Source organism: Falco naumanni, chromosome 20, assembly GCF_017639655.2.
Source record: "Falco naumanni isolate bFalNau1 chromosome 20, bFalNau1.pat, whole genome shotgun sequence".
Taxonomy (NCBI): Eukaryota; Metazoa; Chordata; class Aves; order Falconiformes; family Falconidae; genus Falco; species Falco naumanni.
The window spans coordinates 3,528,223-3,546,864 of NC_054073.1; the positions used below are offsets into that span (position 1 = coordinate 3,528,223).

Below are 18,642 nucleotides of genomic sequence, written 5' to 3' on the forward strand. Positions count from 1 at the left end.
ATCGCCCTGCGCCAGGAGAACACCAGAGCTCCGGGCACCTGGGCTGCTGGGGCCAGGAATTAGCAGCACTGGCACCAGTGACCTTCCAGCACAATAAACGCATTCAGCAAAACAAACCCTGGCACGGTGGAGCTGCTGGTTCTGACTGTGCAAAAAGTCACGAGTCGGCTGAAAAAGGGGGAAAAAGAAAGAGAAAGAGAAGGGGAACAGGGCAGGAGACCCACTGAGAAACCCAGGGCTCGGTCTCCTGACACTTGTTCTCCGGTATTTTTCCATAGTAAAAGCAAAGGGCTCCTGCCCTTTCCTGAAAGCCGAGTATCACCGGGTGACACGGCACTGGAGCTGCCACCGCAGCGCTTGCACAAATGCCGGGGAGGCCGAGAAGCAGCTGGCGAGGGGTCAACCTGCTGCCAATTAACGGTGTCCTCTTAAGGAGGGCTCCTGGCAGGGCTGCACACCGAGCCGCCCTCACCCCCCCCCCCCCCCCCCCCCCCCCCCCCCCGAGCCCCCTGTGCACGCTGCGGGGGAGTGTCACCACCTTGCGTGTCACCTGGGGGAGGAGAGGGGCACAAATCCTGGTGAAGGTCACACAGATCTGACCGTTGCTTCCCTCGCCCTTCCCTGTCCCAGCCCTGGGGGGGGAGGCAGGGCGCAGGGGCTCGCCCAAGGAGCTGCAGCCGGCCACGCGCCCCCCCCAGCAGCAGCCGCCCCGGGACGAGGGGGCACGGGCAGCAGGTCGAGCTGGGCGGCCAGCAGAGCTGGGGGACGGAGGTCTCCGGGTGGGCCCTGGGATGCAGCAAGCTTTTTGCACAAACCATCTTAGCAGAGATGGCGGCAGGACAGGTATCATCAAGACAACTGCCACCCCAGCCAGGACCCGGCACAGGGAGCGGCTGCATCCCGGCAGGACCTGCACCGTACCCCCACCTCTGCCCCTTTGGCAGTGCCAAACCATGAGCTGCCCAGCCGGGAAGGCTGAGCAGCACAAGGCCCTGGAAGCAGGTTTAAAAAAAAAAAAAAGAAATCATTATTTTTTTTGGTGTGTTGTTTTGCTTTGGAATTCTTTGGAAGCCCAACTCCAAACAAATGAGGACATTGTCTCGGGGAAACACGTGGCGGTTGGAATCTGGTTGAGAAACCCCACGGGATCAGAAATCCCCGGAGGTCAGGGATTAGCGGCTGAGCAAGGTGGGTCCGCAGGGACCGGCCGCAGCCCCCTGCCAGGCACCGGCAGGGCTCCCCCCTCCTTCACGCCTGCACGCGAGCGCTATCACTTCAGAGCAAAACCTGCCCTGGGCACCAGCTGTCCCCAGCCCCTCGCGGGTGGCAAGGCTGGGGCTGGAGGGGTCTGGGCTGACAGGGGCTGGGGGGCTCCCGGGGAACCCGCCTGAGCGATGCTCAGCTGCTCCGGAGCAGGCGCCGGGTGCCGGGGGAGCCGGGGGAGCCGAGCCGGGGCGCACGCCGGAGCATGGCGCTCCCCCCACGCAGGCACACGCCTGCCTGTCCTTGAGCACGAGCGGATGTGCGATGCCTGCCAGGATCCTCCCCGGTCAGGAACAGCGCTGGATTTTCACACGGAGCAGAGGAGAGGGAGAGCGGGAAGGGAGGAAGGACGAGACAAGTTCCCCTTGTTGCAACTCAGTGTTGGCAGGAAGGACGAGCCCCCCCGGCACCGCCGCACGCACGCTCGTGTCCTGTCCTCCTGACGGGGCTGAGCCCGGTGGGCGCTCCAGCAGGCGCTCAGCAGCCAGGGAGCCGTCCCAAGGGAAGCCGAGCTCCGGGGGCTGGGTGGGAAGGTGCCACCTCCGAGTCCCCCGTCCCCAGCAGGAGCTGCCACGGCCACCGGCACCGTGCCCCACGCGTCCCCCCGTCACCTCTGTGCCAGAGAGGTGCCCAGGGCTTCCCAGCCACCGCAGCTGGCTCCGACTGATGGCAGAGAGAAATAATTCAATTCCAACATGAGGTGGATTTTTATAACAGAAATAGATGGAAGACTTCACCAGCCTCTGCTTTTTAGTGTGTCCCTGGAAAAAGACCTGGGGGTGGGGGACCGGCCAGCTCAGATCAACGGAGAAAATCACTGCCTGTGAAAAATGTCCATGGGCAGCACGTTGTTTGGGAACCAAGGGACAGGCACCATGAAAAAAGTGCATCGGTACTCAAGGCTGAGGGTAGAGAAAAGGGTTTAGTAGTGCAAGGACCAGGGGAAAAGCAAAGCTTCAGGGTACCATGGGTCTTGCCAAGCCCTGTTAATAGCATTCATTTAACACATCTCCCACAACACAAGTGACACTAATCTCTCTGCAGGAAGGGAGTGGGGACAGAAAGGCAGGGAAGCAGAGCTGCTATCAGAGCTGGGCTGTGACATCTCACCAGCCCAGACCTACCCCTGACAGCTGGGGGCTGCTAATTTCCAGCTCTTCAGCATCAGTCTTCCCCCATCAGATGCCAACTCAAGCCCCATTAGCAGCAGGCACCAGGGAAGCCTGACTCCTGCTGTTAGCAGATAATGCCATAAAGAAGCAAATAAAGAGGGAAACCACTAATTGGATTCACAGGTCTCTCCAGTGTCCTGACAGAGAGAAGCGAGGGAGTGACATTATCTCGTCATCACAACCCCCAGCACCGGATCCCGGGCGGGAGGAAACTCATGTCTCCAACTCGTTTGTGCTCACGGACAAACCCTGCGAGGACATTTCCCCGCGTGTCACCAACCCACGGTGACCAGGGGAAGGCACGCAGCCTGCCGGGAGCGTGCAGCAAAGCTGGGGAAGGACCATTCCCTGGGCAAACAGGAGTAAAAGGCAACCGGCGCCACGCAGCCAACGAGCAGCTTGGGGGGGGCAGCCCTGCTCCCACCCCCTCTGCCCCCCAACCTGCCACGAACAGCACCTGCGGCACCGCTGAGACGTGCCCCTACCGCAAGTCTCCACCATCGAACCCAAGGGAGGGCAGAAGCGGCAGCTCAGAGCCGGTTAACGGAGGGGGTTAATGGAGGTCCTTCATCACACCCTCCCTGGCCAGGAGGAAGATCTGCTGGGAGAGATGCCGGGGCCATGTTCTCGCTCCTTCCGAGGTGCGTTGCCTTGTTATTACTAATGCAGCGCTTGCAGGCGACGCGCAGCTGTCCAGGCAGCACGTACCCACCAGGGCGCAGTCCGCAGGCCAGGAGGCTGATGGCACATCCACACCACCAGCCCACCTCTGGAGCTGAAAATCAGAGCCGAGCACGCGCTTGTGCTCCGCAGCCCACACCCAAGGCTGTTTCATGCTCCACACAGGAGGAGGGACCCCACCGCCGATGGAGGTGGGACCCCACCGCAGCTCCCCTGCAAGCAGCCAGCACCCAGCAGCAGCCGGGAGCACGCAGGAGCCGCCGGTCCCCCCCTCCCTGGGGATGCGGCTGCTCCCTCATCCCGGGGCAAGGGCAGGTGCTTTCCCACCCAGGTCAGCTGGATTCCCTTCTTCCCACCCGGAGCTATCGCAACCCATCAGGAGGCTGAGCAAGGCACGGCACCTTTTTCTTGTCTGAACTCGAACATGCTCTTTATTACGGGTTCCTTTCCTGTCCTGAACACAATTAAAAGGTCCTGCCTCAGATTAACTTGCTGGAGCAGCCCAAGGCACCACCCCAAAAGCCGGCCAGGCTGACAACCTCATCCGGGTACCGCCGCGGGGCCGCGGTCAGTGCTGCAGGTCCTGACCCTGCTCTGATTCCCCATCACCACGGTTGCCCCTGCCACAGCCACCGCCGCGCCAGAGCCGGGTCGCCGAGCCCTGCCGCTGCTGCACCCGCAGCCGGCCGAGGGCACCCGGAGAGCTGGGGACCCTCACAGTGTGGGGACCCCCTGCGGAAAGGCGGCCGGGCTGACCTCGGGAACAGCCTGAAGCCTCCCCCAGACCCAGCGAGCGGTTCCACAGCCCCCCGGGCCGTCCTGCAGCTCTCGGCTCACGCGCCACATGTGACCCACAGCCTCGGCGGTGGAAATCCCATTAAACCTGCGCCGGTGACAAGTGCGCAGCCTGAGCTTTTTACACGATGCTGGGGTCTGCCCCCCGGTGAGCCACCGGGAGGCCAAACTCAGCCCCAGGAAGCCTCAGGAGAGGAGCCAGAAGGAGCACATAGAAGCGGGGACCCCCTTAAACCATCGTGGGGGGGGAGGGGAGAGCAGAGCCGAGCCCTGTCCTGCCTAATTTCAGGCTATCGCCTGCAAGAGCAAAGGGTGAGGCCTCTCCCTAAAAATACACACTGCCCTAAAAATACACATTGCAAGCTCAAATTAACCACGCTGCACACACCCTCGGCAGGGCAGAGCGGCCAGAGCCTGCCGAGCCCCAGCGCCAGCGCAGCCCGAGGGGCGGCAGGGGCCTGCGGGTCCCCCGCTTGCACCCCGTGCTTCAGCCGGGTCCCCCTCGGCAGCCGGGCACCGTGACATCGCCCTCGGCAGAGAAACTCCCTCGGCGCCACAATCCACCTGAGACCTTTGCTCATTTGCAAAGATCAGTTCATACATGTTCATCTAATTCGCTAGGTTAGCTGTTGCTCATCCCGTAACACCCGCGTCGCCGGGAAAGGAGGGGATCCCTCTGGCTTCAGGCACCGCAGAGCCTCTCCTGGGAGCACCCCCAACTTCAGGAGGCGAAAGGCAGCAGGAGGATGATGCCAGGGAAGCAGAAGGTTGCAAAACCTGACGGAAACGCACTGCAAATCCCGGGTGCCCCCAGTCCCACCCCGACTGACTGGGTCTCTGGTTTCAAGGTTGCAAATCAGCGACAACGCTGGGAGCGGTTTCCCACATCCTGGCTGTACGGCTACGGCACCCCCCCACCTCCCCTCTCAGGGGGATCTCACCAACCCCACCGCCCTGCACCTGCAGCAGCACCCAAGAAAGGTGCCTGGAAGCCCACGGCTTCTGCCGGGACCCCGCACCGGGCAGAAGCTCTCAGGAGAGCAGGCATGGGCACGGGCTCGAGTCAAAGAGCACCGAAATCCCAGCAAGTAACTCTCCTTCCTGTTCTGACTGCTGAACTGGGACCAGCAAGCCCGTACAGGAGGCAGAGCTGTAACCACACTCATTATGGCTGGGAAGACACAAGCAGAATAAAACCAGCATCTGCCACTCACGCCGGTGACTCAGGCAGCCGCCCCACAGGAGGCACTTTTTGGTCGGGGGGTTTTGTTCTCAGTCACTGCTTGGGGTGGGGACCGACGTTTGGCTGGGCCAGAGGAACAGCGGGCGAAAACCACGAGGAAGCAACGAGAACTGCTGTCCCCCAACACGCTACGCAGGTACCCTCTCCGCTCCTCGCTGGATTGTTTTTCCTCATGTGCAAAGAAATCACGAAACTGGCAAGAAGTAATAGGAGGGAAGGAAAAGGAAAGCCAAAAGCTACGTTTGCGCTGAAGCCTCGGTGCCTGGCCCCGTGGCAAGCCACCTCCTGCCAAAATACACCCCTGCTTCACCCACCGCTGGCTGGGGATGCTCAGGCTGTCGCAGGGAAAATGGGGACTGGGGGGAGCAGGAACCAGGAGGAGGAACCATTTAAGTGAGGACAAGGTCCGAAGGGGAGCATGCACTCACGGTGTAGGCTGAGGGAGATGTTGATGGAGCGCTCTTCCACGAAGCCCTTCAGGTTGGGGATCTTGGCACACTTGAGGATGGTCTGTGCGGGGCTGTCGCCCACGTGAACCCAGCACACCGTGTCTTCAATGTAGTTGAAGTCCATGGCTGTGGTCTGCTTGGCACTGGTGGGGGTGATGTTGGGCACAGGGGCTCCGCTCAGGTAGGTGGCCAGGATGTTCTGGGAGTTGGCGATGAGCAGCACGGGAGGGCGGTCCACAGGCTCTGGCGGGGGAAGGAGGGGAGAAGGGTGGTCATGGCACAGCACCCAACGCTCGCGGCGGCGACGCTGTGTCAGCCTGCGGCCCGGCCCTCCTGCTCCGGCGAGAACAAGACCGTGACGTGCAGCCCAGCATGGGCAAGGAGGTAGGACTGTCCCCAGGGGAGAGCACCCTGATGGGAAGACCCAGGGGCAAGGCTACACGTAGGGCAGGAGGCCACGGTTTGCAGAGCTGCCCAGAAGCCGTATGCTCGTCCTGTCAAGGATCTCACCATTCTTGGCCTTGCAGGATCTGTTATCAGGCTGCAGGAGGTATCCTTCTACGCAGCTGCACGTGTAGGAGCCCTCCGTGTTGGTGCACGTCTGGCTGCAGGTCCCGTAGACGGTGCATTCATCAAAGTCTGGAAAAGAAGGCAAACCCCAGGGTTTGGACCAGCCAGCATCTCTCCTTCGCTGCCTCAAGAGGGAGAAAAGGGGGGAGCCTTCGTTCCAAGGCAGAGCTGCAGGGGAGGAGACGATCCCCAGCCCCCAGAGGAATACCTGGCCAGCGTCACCCCACAACACCCGCGGGTAGCCCCCCGCTTTCTGCTCCAGCATCAGCAGCGAGGCAGCAAAGGGACAATCCCTGCCTCCCAGCTGAGCCTTTTCAAGGCCTAATTATCCACTGCCCTCCCCCGCTCTCTGCAAAACCTGCGCCTAAATTTCCAGTCTGAATTTCTCTAATCTTTCGCGCCCAAAGCCCTGCCTTGCACGCTGCTCTTTCTTCTGCCAGATGAGAGAGCAGTCTCCGCTGGGGAGCTCTTGCCCCCAGAGGTGCGTGCAGGAGCTGATAAAGGCGCCTTTCACCTCTGCTCAGATAAATGAAAGAGCCGGAGCCGCCGCAATCTCTCACTTCCAGACTTGTTCCCAGGCATGGCACCCATCTGATCGCCGCTCACCGACCCTCTCCCATTTTCCAGCATCCTCGCCGGGGCGCAGGCGCTGGGAGCACGTACAAGCCTGGCAATGGCCCCCGACTCCGCGCACAAAGGCAAAGCCCTTTACTCCCTCCCGATATTCCGTGCTCGGGCTTTCAGGAGCTGCATCCACGCCAGCAGCAGGGAGGCAGAGCCCCATCCCATCCCCTCAGCCCCCCGTGTTCCCCCCTGAAGGTCAGGGTCTGCCGAGCCCCCAGGTCCCTCTGGCCGCAGGGCACCACGACGGCTCTGCCCGCTGCGCTCCGTACCGGTACCGACCTTTGCAGCTCCTCCTGTCCTGGGCCAGCTGGAAGGAGTTGTTGCAGTAGCAGGCTGGTCCGCTCAGCGTCGGCACGCAGTGGTGCTGGCAGGCCAGGGCCGTGCAGTTTGCTAATTGTTCTGAGGAGACAGGGAAGACCAAGGAGAAAGGCCATCACCGACGTGTGAGCAGGGACGCTCGGGTGAGGAACAGGGTGGATGCCTGAGCCCCAGCACTGGGTGACGGGGACCCCCAGGCACCCCAGCAGGCTTTGCTGGGGGCCTCCACGCTGTCCCCTGCTCCGTGGTGGGGAGGGAAGGATGGAGACCCTCAGAGGAGGAAGGGGGGGCCGTAATGGACACGGATCCCAGACAGACTTCAGGGCGAGCTTCTCAGCCACGTTCTCTCCGTGTTACTTGCCCGGGGACCACTCTGCGCCAGAGATGCTGTGGTGCGGGCAGCGGAGGAGCGCTCGGGCAGGCAGCCAGCTGCCAGGCGCACAGGAGAGCCCATCCCCCTGCAGAGGGGGCACAGCCCCAGCCAGCCCCAGGGTCAGGGTCAAGGTCAAGGTCAGGGTTGGCTAGCCCAGGGCAAAGCTGGGACCAGAGATGTGGTCTCCTGGCTCAGCACCTCCTGCACCTTCATCTCCATTCGCGGTCGTAAAACGCACCAATAAAGCCCCCACCTGCGCGGGGGGAGGCCAGGGCTGCCCGCCTCGCTCCGCTGGCACACAGCAGCAGCCCCCAACTTCACCGAGGCCATTGAGCAACTGCTGAAGGACACGCTGCCAGCCCTTTGGTGGGGGGCTGGTTTATGCTGGGCTTTATTTTCTCCCGTCCCCTCCTCACCCTGCCCAACCCAGTCATTTGGGTGCTTGGAGGGCATCGAACTGGGTCCCAGCAAATCTGCCGGCAGAGGGGAAACGGCAGCTGCGCGGCCACCGGCCTCTCCAAACCAAAACCTTCCAGCACTTTCCATGTGCCCCTCTGCAGCTGGGGCTGACGGGGGAGCAGCACCCAGGCACTGCGCAAATCCTGCTCCTCGCACGTGGAACCATATTTAATAAGCCAGGCAGGGCCCAGCTGAGCTGTTTATCGGCTTTGGCAGACCCAGATATTCATTTCAGATTCTTATCTCTCAGCTAAAGCACCACACGCATCCCCAAAAAAGAACCCCCCCCCCCCCCCCGAGAGTGCCGGGTCTGCAGGAGGAGGACGATGGGGGGGGTTTTGGCAGATGTCGGCTGCGGTGGCTCCCCGGCACCCCGACAAACCTGCCCACACAGAGGGAGTGAGCGGGGGGGGGGGACAAGTCACCTCCCCAAGCCCGGGGCAGCGGCAGGTGGGGGCTGGCAACCAGCTGTGGGGAAATGGTACCCCGGGGCAGCCAGCCGGCGGGCAGGGAGGACCCCAGCACCCGACACCGGGGCTGACATCCCCCGCATGCCCAAACCTGCGAGCAGCAACTGTCCCGACACGGGGCCAGCTCTCGCCTCGTGCGCGCGGGTCAGGTGCTGCCCAGCTGTGAAAAATCAGACCCCGCTTCAGTAACGAGAACTATTAGCAAAATATTAATTGTCAGCTCAGGCGCAGCTGCAGAAGCCGCCCTGGGCTCCTGGGGAGCCCCATCCCAGCCCCGGAGGGAGCCCTTGGGGCAGGGTGTCCCGCACCTGGTTCGGGCTGGGCAGGGCAGCAGCCCCAGGCGGGGGAAGGGCTGGGGAGAAGAATTGGCTGCTGCTCACCCAGAGCTGCCGAGCCCCGGGGGTCAGCCCAGGACACGCGTTTCCGAGCGACTAATCTGCGCCCCAGCAAGCCAGCCCACTGGTTTAGGGAGAGTTTTCCAGCAGGATTAGCAACCAGGGACAGGCCAGGAGGGGGGACAAAGCTCTTGGAAATTAGGAAAAAAAACATACTGGTCTCTCCTATCTGATGCAGAACCCCAGCCCTCCGAGCTTTTAAGCCCAGGAGACAATGCAGCTATTTAATGGCCTGCAGGCTCAGGAATGACGGGCATTTCGCTTGCAAGCGGCTCTGGCTAATCTCGGGGTCTGCTACCGGCTGTGCCCAGCCCCGAGAGGGGAGCGCGAGCGCGGTGGTGGCACCGAGAGGGGAGCGTGAGCGCGGTGGTGGCACCGAGAGGGGAGCGCGAGCACGGTGGTGGCACCGAGAGGGGAGCGTGAGCGCGGTGGTGGCACCGAGAGGGGAGCGCGAGCGCGGTGGTGGCACCGAGAGGGGAGCGCGAGCGCGGTGGTGGCACGGGTGTGAAGCCATTGAACAAAACCAACACACGGCTCACACCATACAAGCAGAAACCAGGGACAAACGGGGCTCTCGCGACTTCCCGTGGGGGCAGGGAAAGGTAAGGGCAGTATCTGGTGGGGCAGCCCCTCTCTCACCGCCACCCCCCAGACACCTACCCCGACAGTGCGGCCCCTCATCGGAGCCGTCGAAGCAGTCGTGGAGCCCGTTGCACAGTTTGCTCATGTGAATGCACAGCTCCGTGCCCAGGCAGTTGTGCTCGTTGGGCTGGCATCGAGACACCTTGCTCTGAGGACCTGCAAGACAGCAGAAGGCAGAAGTGTCACCAAAGGGAGAGCATGAGGGCTCTGCAACCCCATCGCCCAGAGGAAACACCCAAAACTCGAGGGAACTCTCAGCCCCCCACGTCACCGTGCCGTGGCTCTCCAGCAGGGACCATCACCTGCTGGACGTGGCCTTGCACAGCAAGATTTTGGGTAAAAGCTCCCAGGGCAGATGCAGGGGTTCAGGAATGTTCCCCGGGATGTTCACAGGAACGTTTCTGCAGCAGGCAAGCACCACGCCGGTGGCAAACGTGTGAACACGCTTCGATTCCCTCTGCCCAGACGTACGTTAGATCCTCCTTGGTTTGGATTCCCCTGCCCGGCACGTGCCCCAGAGCAAAAGCAGCTCCCACCCAGCAAGGCCAGTCCCAAATCCCCTTGGCTGCCACGGCAGCTCAAGGCCAGAAAAGGTCACCAGAAAAGGCTCAGACCGGGGGGCTCTGCCCACTCCCGCACCCCCAGCCCTCACTGGGGGAAGCTCATTAACAGCCACTGGATTCCCCTTTCCGAGCAGGCGGGACCGCTGCCCGCACCGCTCCGTGGGGAGGACAGGCACGACCCGTCTGGTGTGAACTTTGCCTCTTCCATCACCCCCGCAGCAGCCTGAGCTGGAGCATCGTGCAAAAAGCGAGGAGACCCGGGGCGGGGGGGAACAGGGACCTTTGGCCTGCCCCACCAACCGCCGTCAGGGGACATGTGCCCACCCTCGGGAACAGCCAGGTTGACGGGCCGGGATCCCAGGAGGAAGGTGACCCCAGACCTCCGCAGCCCCAGAGTCCCCATTTCAAGCTCCCACGGGTGACATCCACTGCGGGATGTCTGGACACACGGCTCTGGGCACCCCTGGCTGCTGGGGGGGGGAAGCACACAGGGTCAGGCTGAGCCCCCCGAGCACAGCCAGCCCCCCGGCTCCCCCCGTGCCAAGCACCCCCCTGCTCAGGTACCAGCCCGCTCCCCGCTCGGGGGCCACTGTAAGGCCGCCTTGCGGGGGGCCGGTAAGAGCCAGGGCTACGCGACCCAGGGAGACTTAATCTCCGTTTATTAAACTAGAAAAATTACAAAGGAAGCAAGGCTTTATTTTTAAGCTTCTCTGAAAAGAAGCATGGCACTGAGACAAACAACAAAACACACCGTAAATCGATTAACAACCTGAAACCCCGTTAGAAGCTCCACCACCATCTCGGCTCTAACAGTTTGGCAGCTGCCTGGGGGTGCCGTACCGACGGGCGACCCGCGGCACAGCGCCGGCTCGGGGCCAGCAGCCCACCGGCACGGCACGCGGACCAGCAAGCCCTGCAAAGCCCGAGTCCCCTCCACAGTCTCTCCCTCTCCTCCCTGGCCCCAAACCCAAGTTCTGCTTTAGGGCTGAATACGCGTTTCGCCAGCTCTCGCCGGAGCCAACACCACGCCTTGCTGAGTCAACGGCGGCACGCAAGCGAAGTACTGAAATCCTGTTTTACGGGGAGGCAGGGGCCGGTTGTGCCTGGCCCTCGCTTCGGCAGGGCAGGCAGCACATCACTGAGACGGTGGCAGAAATAGCTCCCCGAGCTCCCCACGGACCACCCCCTCCCCTTCACGGCAGGCAAAGCGCCAGGTGAGCACCGAGAAGGGCACCGGCAGCGCATCACACGCTGAGCGCTTTGTCCAGGCACGGTCCCGTTTTAGACAGCTTATTGAGACCAGCAGTCACCTTCATCTAAGACTCCACCGGTGGAGCTTGTCCTAAATAAGCTGAAACTCTCCTTGGAGAGGGAGCGTTGCATCACGCGCAGCTTGCAGGGTCCAGCCCAGCACTCCGCGTGCCAGCACAGCCTCATCCAGCACCGCTCCTGCCCCGGCCGGCAAGGGCTCCGTGTCCTCCCGGCGAGCTCTGCCCAGCTACACCAGACCTGCTTTTAACCTCGGTCCTCAGGCTGCCGGCAGGTGCTGCTCCCGCGGGGCACCACAAAGCCCAGGGAAGAACATCGGGACCGCGAACATCCCAGGCAGGCGCAGGCAGCCCTGGCTCTTGCCTCCAGCCCAACAGCTCAACCCCGTTGCAGGGCTGCACTGGTGCTTCTCCCCCACGACCCAGTGCCGCCCCGGCACCCAGCCTGCAGCACAGAGCTGGCCACACCAACGGGAGACCCAGGTTAGAGCCGGGGGTGGCTCCTCTCCTGCTTCAGTGTAGCCTGAGCCCCTTCTGCAGGGGCAGCTGCAGGGGCACTGCCCCAAGGACAGGCAGGGCTTGCGCTGCCTGCGCTGCCTGCACTGCCTGCAGCCAGGAGAGCGCGGGCGGAACAGCCCATCTCACTCCACCGGGCAAGGACCGAGGGGAATGTGGATGAGGGACAGGTGGGACCCGCTGGCTGAGACCCCCGGGTTCTCCTGACCCTGCACAAGAGCCCTCAGCTCGTCCCAGGCAGGCGCCTCTGCACACCCAACCCTCTCCGGAACAGCAAGCAGCTACTCCAGGAGCCGACGGAGCAGGCTGGGTTCCTCCTCTGCCCTTCCCAAACGCACCAAAACCTCCGCAGGACTAAAGTCCAGCATGAGACCTTCCAAGAAGCCGCCCCGCAGCCCAGCACGCCGCTGCTGCCGCAGAGACGGGCAGGAGGTTCCCACAGCAGGGGCAGCGCATGAAAGCCCCCGCCGAGCACGCAAGCACCGCGCGCTGCAGGAGCGCTCCCCAGCCTGCCACCGCTTCCCCTTTCGATTGCCACTTTTGCACAAAGTGACTAACTCGGGGCCGCTGGCACACGCCTGCCCCTTCTTGCATAAGAAGCGCCCGGGGAACGGAAACCTAACGGGCTCCAGACGCCAGATCGCTCCCCTGCGCACGGGCTGTGCATCAAGCACATTCCAGTATGTTTCCAGTTAGCCAACTGGCTTGGCACTGGGGCGACAGGCTCCTCCAGGATGCGGACACGGAGCTCAGGGCTCCTGGGCTTCGTCACAGCCACGATGGGTTTCTCCTCCTTCCCTGCCCCAATCCAGGGCATCCGGCAGGCAATTCCCAGGAGAATTTCTTAGCAGGTGCCACCTCACAGCTTTTATTTTTCATGGGGGGCTGAACAACAGGTCCAGGCACCAAGTAATTGCAAATTAAGGGTTAATTAAGTAGTATCAATATACGGGCCAAAAGAATGAAGGCACTGAAATAAAGTGCACAGTTCATCAGTCAAAACTGATCTGCCGTGTCCATTATTCCCCCGCAAAGAGCCTGGATCAAACTACTTATCACAAACGGGGCAGGATTAATCTACAAACCACTTTGTTTGCTTTTGACTGTGTTGGCGCACTAATAAATGAGCCAATTTATTACATGTGACAAGCTTGTGGTACACCCCAAGGAGCTGAATTAGACAGGAATTTTTAACCTCTAAAAACCACATGGAAAGAAAAAAAAAAAAAAGAGAACAGCAGCAATTCTTCCTCCTGTAAAAGCAGCCTGTAGTTGATTTGGCAACAGCCCAGACAGGCAGAGATTTGGGGGAATAGGAGGAACGGGCAGGAGGCGCTGGGAGCGGGATGGTCCCACTCGCCCCGCCGGGATGCAGCCGAGCATCGGCAGAGCTCAGGCAGGGCAGGTCCTGCTGCTGCTTCCCCGCTGCGCCCGGTGCCAGCGCCGCACAAAGAGGAGAGCAAAGGCTTTGCAGACAACAGGCTCACGAGGCACGTCCAGACCCAAGCAGAGGCACACCACCCACAGGTCCAGCCCCAGGCCAGCCCAGCGAGACAAGGGATTTGAGACCCGAATCCTTGGGCCGATGGGGCCGTTCGATGCTGAATCCTCGCAAACACCCAAGCGACCAAAGGCCACGGACCCGCAGACACGTCTGTGGTGAAGCAAATGGTGCCGCTGCTGCGCGGCCAGAGAAACGCACGCCGGCAGCTCGGCCGTCCCGCTCGCCCGCACAGCCCCAGCCTGGCCAGGGCACCCAGCTGAGCCGGGAGAGCTCCAGGCATGAGGCCAGCCGGGATGCAGCGGCCAGATGACGGCTGCAGCTCAGCCGCAGCAAATTCATTTCTCAGAGCCCCTCACCTCCTTTGATTTTCAACAGGAGGGAGGCTCTTGTCCAAGTTTTTTTCCCCCCAGGAAAGCTCCATGGACTGAAAACCCGACCGACTGGGCAAGAACCGGGTACGAGCCGCTCGCACAGCCACAAGCACAGCACCGAGATCAGGAAGGGAACTCTTCCTATGCTCCGCTAACACGTGAGCAAAGCCAGCAAATACTTAAAAGGATTCCCCAGGGAGGAAAACCTCACACATAATAGACGGCGTTTCAAGAGACTCTGACATGAGTACATTAGTGCAATGTAAATAACCCTGCTGCGCTGCCAGGGCGTGAAAGGGTGCGCCAAGCAGCGTGCAAGAGCCACGTTTGCAGCCTGAGCTTAGAAAGAGATTAAATAATAGTAATAAAAGTCATTCTCTCCCTGCCAAAAAGATAAGAAGGATGAGAGCCTGCTGGAAGCCCCGGTGCCGGAGTGGCGTGAGAAAAGCTTGCCTGGCAATCCCGGAGATATGGGGCTCCGTGACGCACGTGCTGACAGGTCGGACTCCGCTTGTGCAAGCCTGGGCAGGAGCAGGCAGGAGCAGGCAGGAGCAGGCAGCAACCTCCCCCTCCTACCCCCTGCCCATGGGAAAGGTGGGCGCAGTCGAGCACCAGCCCAGGTGGGCACCAGCACCGTGCCGAGCGCTGCCAAGCCACCGGCACAGAGGAACCAGCAGCGATGCTGCCCCTGACCTGAGGGCACAGGCGTCCTCCTGGCGCTCCCTGGGCTAACGCAGTCTTGGGGCTTCAAAACTGCAACTTGGGGCAAGTGAGTGGAGTCCCTCAGAAAGGTCAAGCCCCTCCAGGTCCCCAAACCTCAGCGTTGAAGGAACCACTCCCCAGGAGGAAGGTGTTTCCAAAGCATAGGGTCTGTGGTGGTGATGGAACCTGTGGGCTCTGTCCCACAGGTGCTGGCAGGGTGAGCAGAGAGAACAGGCTGCTGGGCTTCGGTCTGTGCCTTGCAAGAGGCTCTCACTCGCCTGTCCTGGAAGCATCTAGCGAGGGGTGCACGGTGAGCGGGGGTCCCGCACTCCCCAAGGAATGAGCCTCCCTCCTCCTGTGGGAGCTGCGGGTGCCCGAGCCCTCGGGGGACTCTGAGCAAACCAGAGAGCATCCTCCTGCCTCCACCCCTCGAGACCACAACTGCTGCACCAACGGGCATGAGGTGCATCTGCAGAGCGGCCGGACACTGCTCCCAGCACCAGGCGCCTCACCGGCCCGCGGGGTGCTGGAGCAGGGATCGCGATGCTCACCCCACTGCGGAGGGCACCAATGGAGTGGCTCACGGAGGGCCAGCAGCAGCCGGAGCAGGCAGGTGCGGCGCTGCCTTCCCCATCCTGGGGGGAGACTTTACCAGCCCCCACCAGCGGTGCCTTCGCAGTGAAGAAAGAGGAAGAAGGGGAAGAGGGAAAAGCATCCAAGGGGCCCATTTTCCGTTCACCTGTCCTAGGGATGGGGGGCGGCAAAGCGAGCGCAGACATGCACGGCAAGTGAATACGTCAATCAGGACGGATTTCTTCCAGCCAGGGAAGGGCCTCTGAGTCCTCCCGCAGTAATTTTCCAGGGCTGCTGATTGACTGGAGCCAGACAGCCCATCCCAACCCCCTCATCCCTCCCAAGGAGGGGACGGTTGCATCATTTTGCCTTAAGAAATAAATAACCCCGGTGCCGAACCAGAAACTGCTTTGGAGGAGACCTTTACGCCAAGTACAGCGTGGAGCAGGACTCTGGGGAGGATCCCTGGGCCAGAGGATGAGAGGATTTTGCTGGGCACTGGTGAGCAGCAGCAGGGATGAAGCTGGTGCAGTTGCCCTGCCAGCCCGGCATCCCGAAGCTGCTTTCCTGACACGGTAAAACAACCTAATGAGGCTGCTCCTGCAAGGCAACAAGGGCAGCACAGCCTCCCTCGTCAGATGGAGGAGAAACCGGGACAAAACCAGGTGGTTTCTTGCTCCAGCCCAGCCGGAGCAGAGCCCCCGGCACCACGTGGCGCGGCAGGACCAGCACACCCACCGTACCCAGCTTGGCTCTGGCTCGCTCCCCCGCGCAGACACCCACCCACCTGCTCCATCTCCAGCCCTTGTGCCCCATCTAACCCAGCCCAGTTCCCCATTTGCTTCCGGAGGGACCCAACTGTCCCATGTGAGGCAGGAGCATCCCCAGCGCCGGGGATGCCGGCACTGCTGCTTTAGCATGGCTCCCAACAGCCCAGCACAAAAACCGTAAAACCAACACAGCATCCGACACCAAACACATCTGGGGAAAGTGGCGTCGCTTTTCCAGCTGTTCCCCAGGACTCTCAGAGATCTGCTCCTTCCCTTCTGCCCAGCCTCAGCCCAAGCGCCCGTTAAACACCAGGCACCAGAGTCAGAGCCACCCGAGGGAGGGATGCTGCCGACCCCGCGCAGCCCCTGCCCAGCGCCCCAGCTCGCTGCACGCTCGCCTCCAGGACTCTGCCTTCCTGGTGTAAACCAATTTGGATGGAAACAAAACAAACAAACAAACAAAAACCAAAACAAAAATAAAATCAGTGATACACCGTTCCCAGGAGGCTGTTTTGTTATGATGGATCATGGCCCCAGAGGCAGAGGCCCCTGGAGCAGCGGCTGGGGAGATAAAGGGAGGACGGACAGATGGACGGCTTGGGCTCCTGCCCCGAGTGGTACCCACCCCCCGCGGTGCTGGGGGCTCCTGGTGCTACGGGAGAAACAGGAGCTGAGGTAGAGCAGTTGCGCGATGCCGCCTGTTCGGGACCCTGGAAGGACCATGCAATGAGAGAATGGATGAAATAAAACCAAAAGAACATTATTAGGAAGGAAAGGCATACATACATATATCGGGTGATTCATCCGAGCCATCCGGACAATCCTTTTCCCCGTCACAGCGCCAGCCCTTAGATATGCACGTAATCTGATCTTTGCATGCAAACTGTTTAGGGCTACATGTCTTCGGTGCTGGATGAGAAAAGAAATAATGATAATAAACAAGATCAGTTTCTTCCCAAAGACAAGTTATTTAAAAAAATATATAATTTTAAATTAAGGACTAGATTGCTTTTAGTTTGATTTCTTTCTAATGGCTCAGCAAAAGTTTTAGCCTGGCATCAGATCCATCAACCTTGCCCCTAAGGAAAGGAGAAAATTTAAACTGAAGCATTAATTACACTGCGAGAAAACAGGAACTGAGATCCATGATGCGCTAACAGATTTTAAAGATCATTTAACTTGGATGAATTAGCTCCTGGGAGCCAAAGGCAGTTTATTTTCTATGCTAGACAGTAAAAAAGACAGGGGAAAAAATAAGAAAACCCAAATGAGAACAAATTAAAAAGTAACATTTTTAAATCACAAAGACAGCAGCACCAGGAGCAGCAAGACGGGTTTTCCATCCATCCTGTGCCCAGGAAACACACGTGTGCAGCCAGGATGCTCCCGCGGGGGAGGGGGGTGGCAGCAACCCCAGCACTCCCACCCTGGGACACGCAGAAATAAAACAAAATCGAAACAAAAAACAGCAGGAAAACCAAAAGCGCAGAGCACAAAACTACCAGGACGGGACAGGAGCGGGGCTGGGATGAGCCCCGGTGCCCCCCGCAGCTCCGGACTGGGGTGCTCGCCCTGCCAAGCCTGGCACCTTGGAGAGGCAGGGTGCAATGGGGGGGGGTCACTGCACCCCCAGCACAGGCTGCAATGGGGGGGGGGGGTCACTGCACCCCCAAGCCCAGGCTATGTGACTCCCCCTTTGCCAAAGCATCAGGGCTGCGGTGAGGCAGAGACCCCCGGCTGTCAGCGGCCGGCCCCACACCGGGGTCTCCTGTGGCCAACGTGCAGCAGCGGGGCCAGCGCCAAGCGCGGGGAAACGCATCCACCACCGGTCACCGCATCCGTCGCTGCACCTGCGATGCACCCAGGGCCAGCAGCCCCGCGGCACTGCCAGCGGCACAGGCCCAGGCAGGAGCTGCAGTGGGGAAGGGGCGAAGCACCATGAAGCCGCGCCAGCTTCGAGCCCAACGCACCGCACCAGCGGCTCCCCGGCGAGGCCCCGGCTGGCTCGGGCATCTGCTCGCCATTCGCTCAGCATCTCACTTTCCTCCCGGCGAGCCGCTGCGGTGAACGCGTCCACAGCGACTGCAGCTTCTGCTCTGCACCGCGAGCCCAAGCCCTGGGGAAGGCAGGGAATCTCAAAAAGCCTGCCGGAACGCCACCGTGGCTGTCTGTTAAACGCAAAAAGCAGCCACACAGGCGCAATTCCCTCAACATTTATCTTGTGTCATCCCTGGTCTTCCGCAGCCGCAGCAAGCAGCACCACGGGCGGGAGCCGCTGCCACCGCTGCAGCTCGTTTCATGACCCGGCTCACCCGGCGGCGCGCACCAGGCGGGGATGGTGCCGCGGTTTCTCTCCAGCTCCTGCCCTGCCAGGGACACGCTGCAGCCAGGTCCCGGCAGCTCCCGGGTTGCGGCAGGGATGCTGCGAGGGAAGGGGACGCAGACGGCACACGGTCCCCGGTCCCAGTCCCTAAAGGGTGGGAGGAAACTCTCCCCACCGTGTAACGATGCTAATTATTCTTCAGACCTGCAAAAGGGCTTTGTTTGATGTCATTTGGTTTGACTGAACAGTACCACCTCCTGCAAACCTTGCATCGCATCAGCCTTCAAAGCACCAGCACCGGTAGCGTCGGAGCTGTTGCTTCCAGGGAAAGGCTCGACACCACAACAGGGAGCTCAGTGCAATCAAGATGGAGACTGGACGTATCAAAATGGATGAAACATCCCTGGTTATGAGCCGATGCCGCCCCTCTACCCCCACACACACACCTTCTTTAGGTGGGAGATGACTTGGAGACCAAGCCTGTCCCCCTCCTTCAGCAGGATGTGGCCGCGCAGGGCTGGGGGCTCGGGGACAGCCCCCTCCTGCAACCGGCTCAGCTCCGCAGCCGGCTCCGCCACCGCCCCCTCTTCCCGGAGGA

General features: G+C 61.2%; 1 protein-coding gene across 5 annotated transcripts in view; it reads right to left on the bottom strand.

The window, feature by feature from the left end:
• The window catches only part of LRP1 (LDL receptor related protein 1), an 88,851-nt gene that overhangs the window by 54,387 nt on the left and 15,822 nt on the right, over positions 1 to 18,642 (bottom strand). For all 5 annotated transcript variants that reach the window (XM_040618385.1, XM_040618384.1, XM_040618383.1 and 2 more), the window contains exons 2-6: positions 16,508 to 16,630; positions 9,473 to 9,610; positions 7,077 to 7,196; positions 6,114 to 6,242; positions 5,583 to 5,846 (exon numbers count right to left, since the gene is read on the bottom strand). In XM_040618385.1, the coding sequence (XP_040474319.1) occupies positions 5,583 to 5,846; positions 6,114 to 6,242; positions 7,077 to 7,196; positions 9,473 to 9,610; positions 16,508 to 16,630 (774 nt within the window). The remainder of the gene's footprint in view (positions 1 to 5,582; positions 5,847 to 6,113; positions 6,243 to 7,076; positions 7,197 to 9,472; positions 9,611 to 16,507; positions 16,631 to 18,642) is intronic.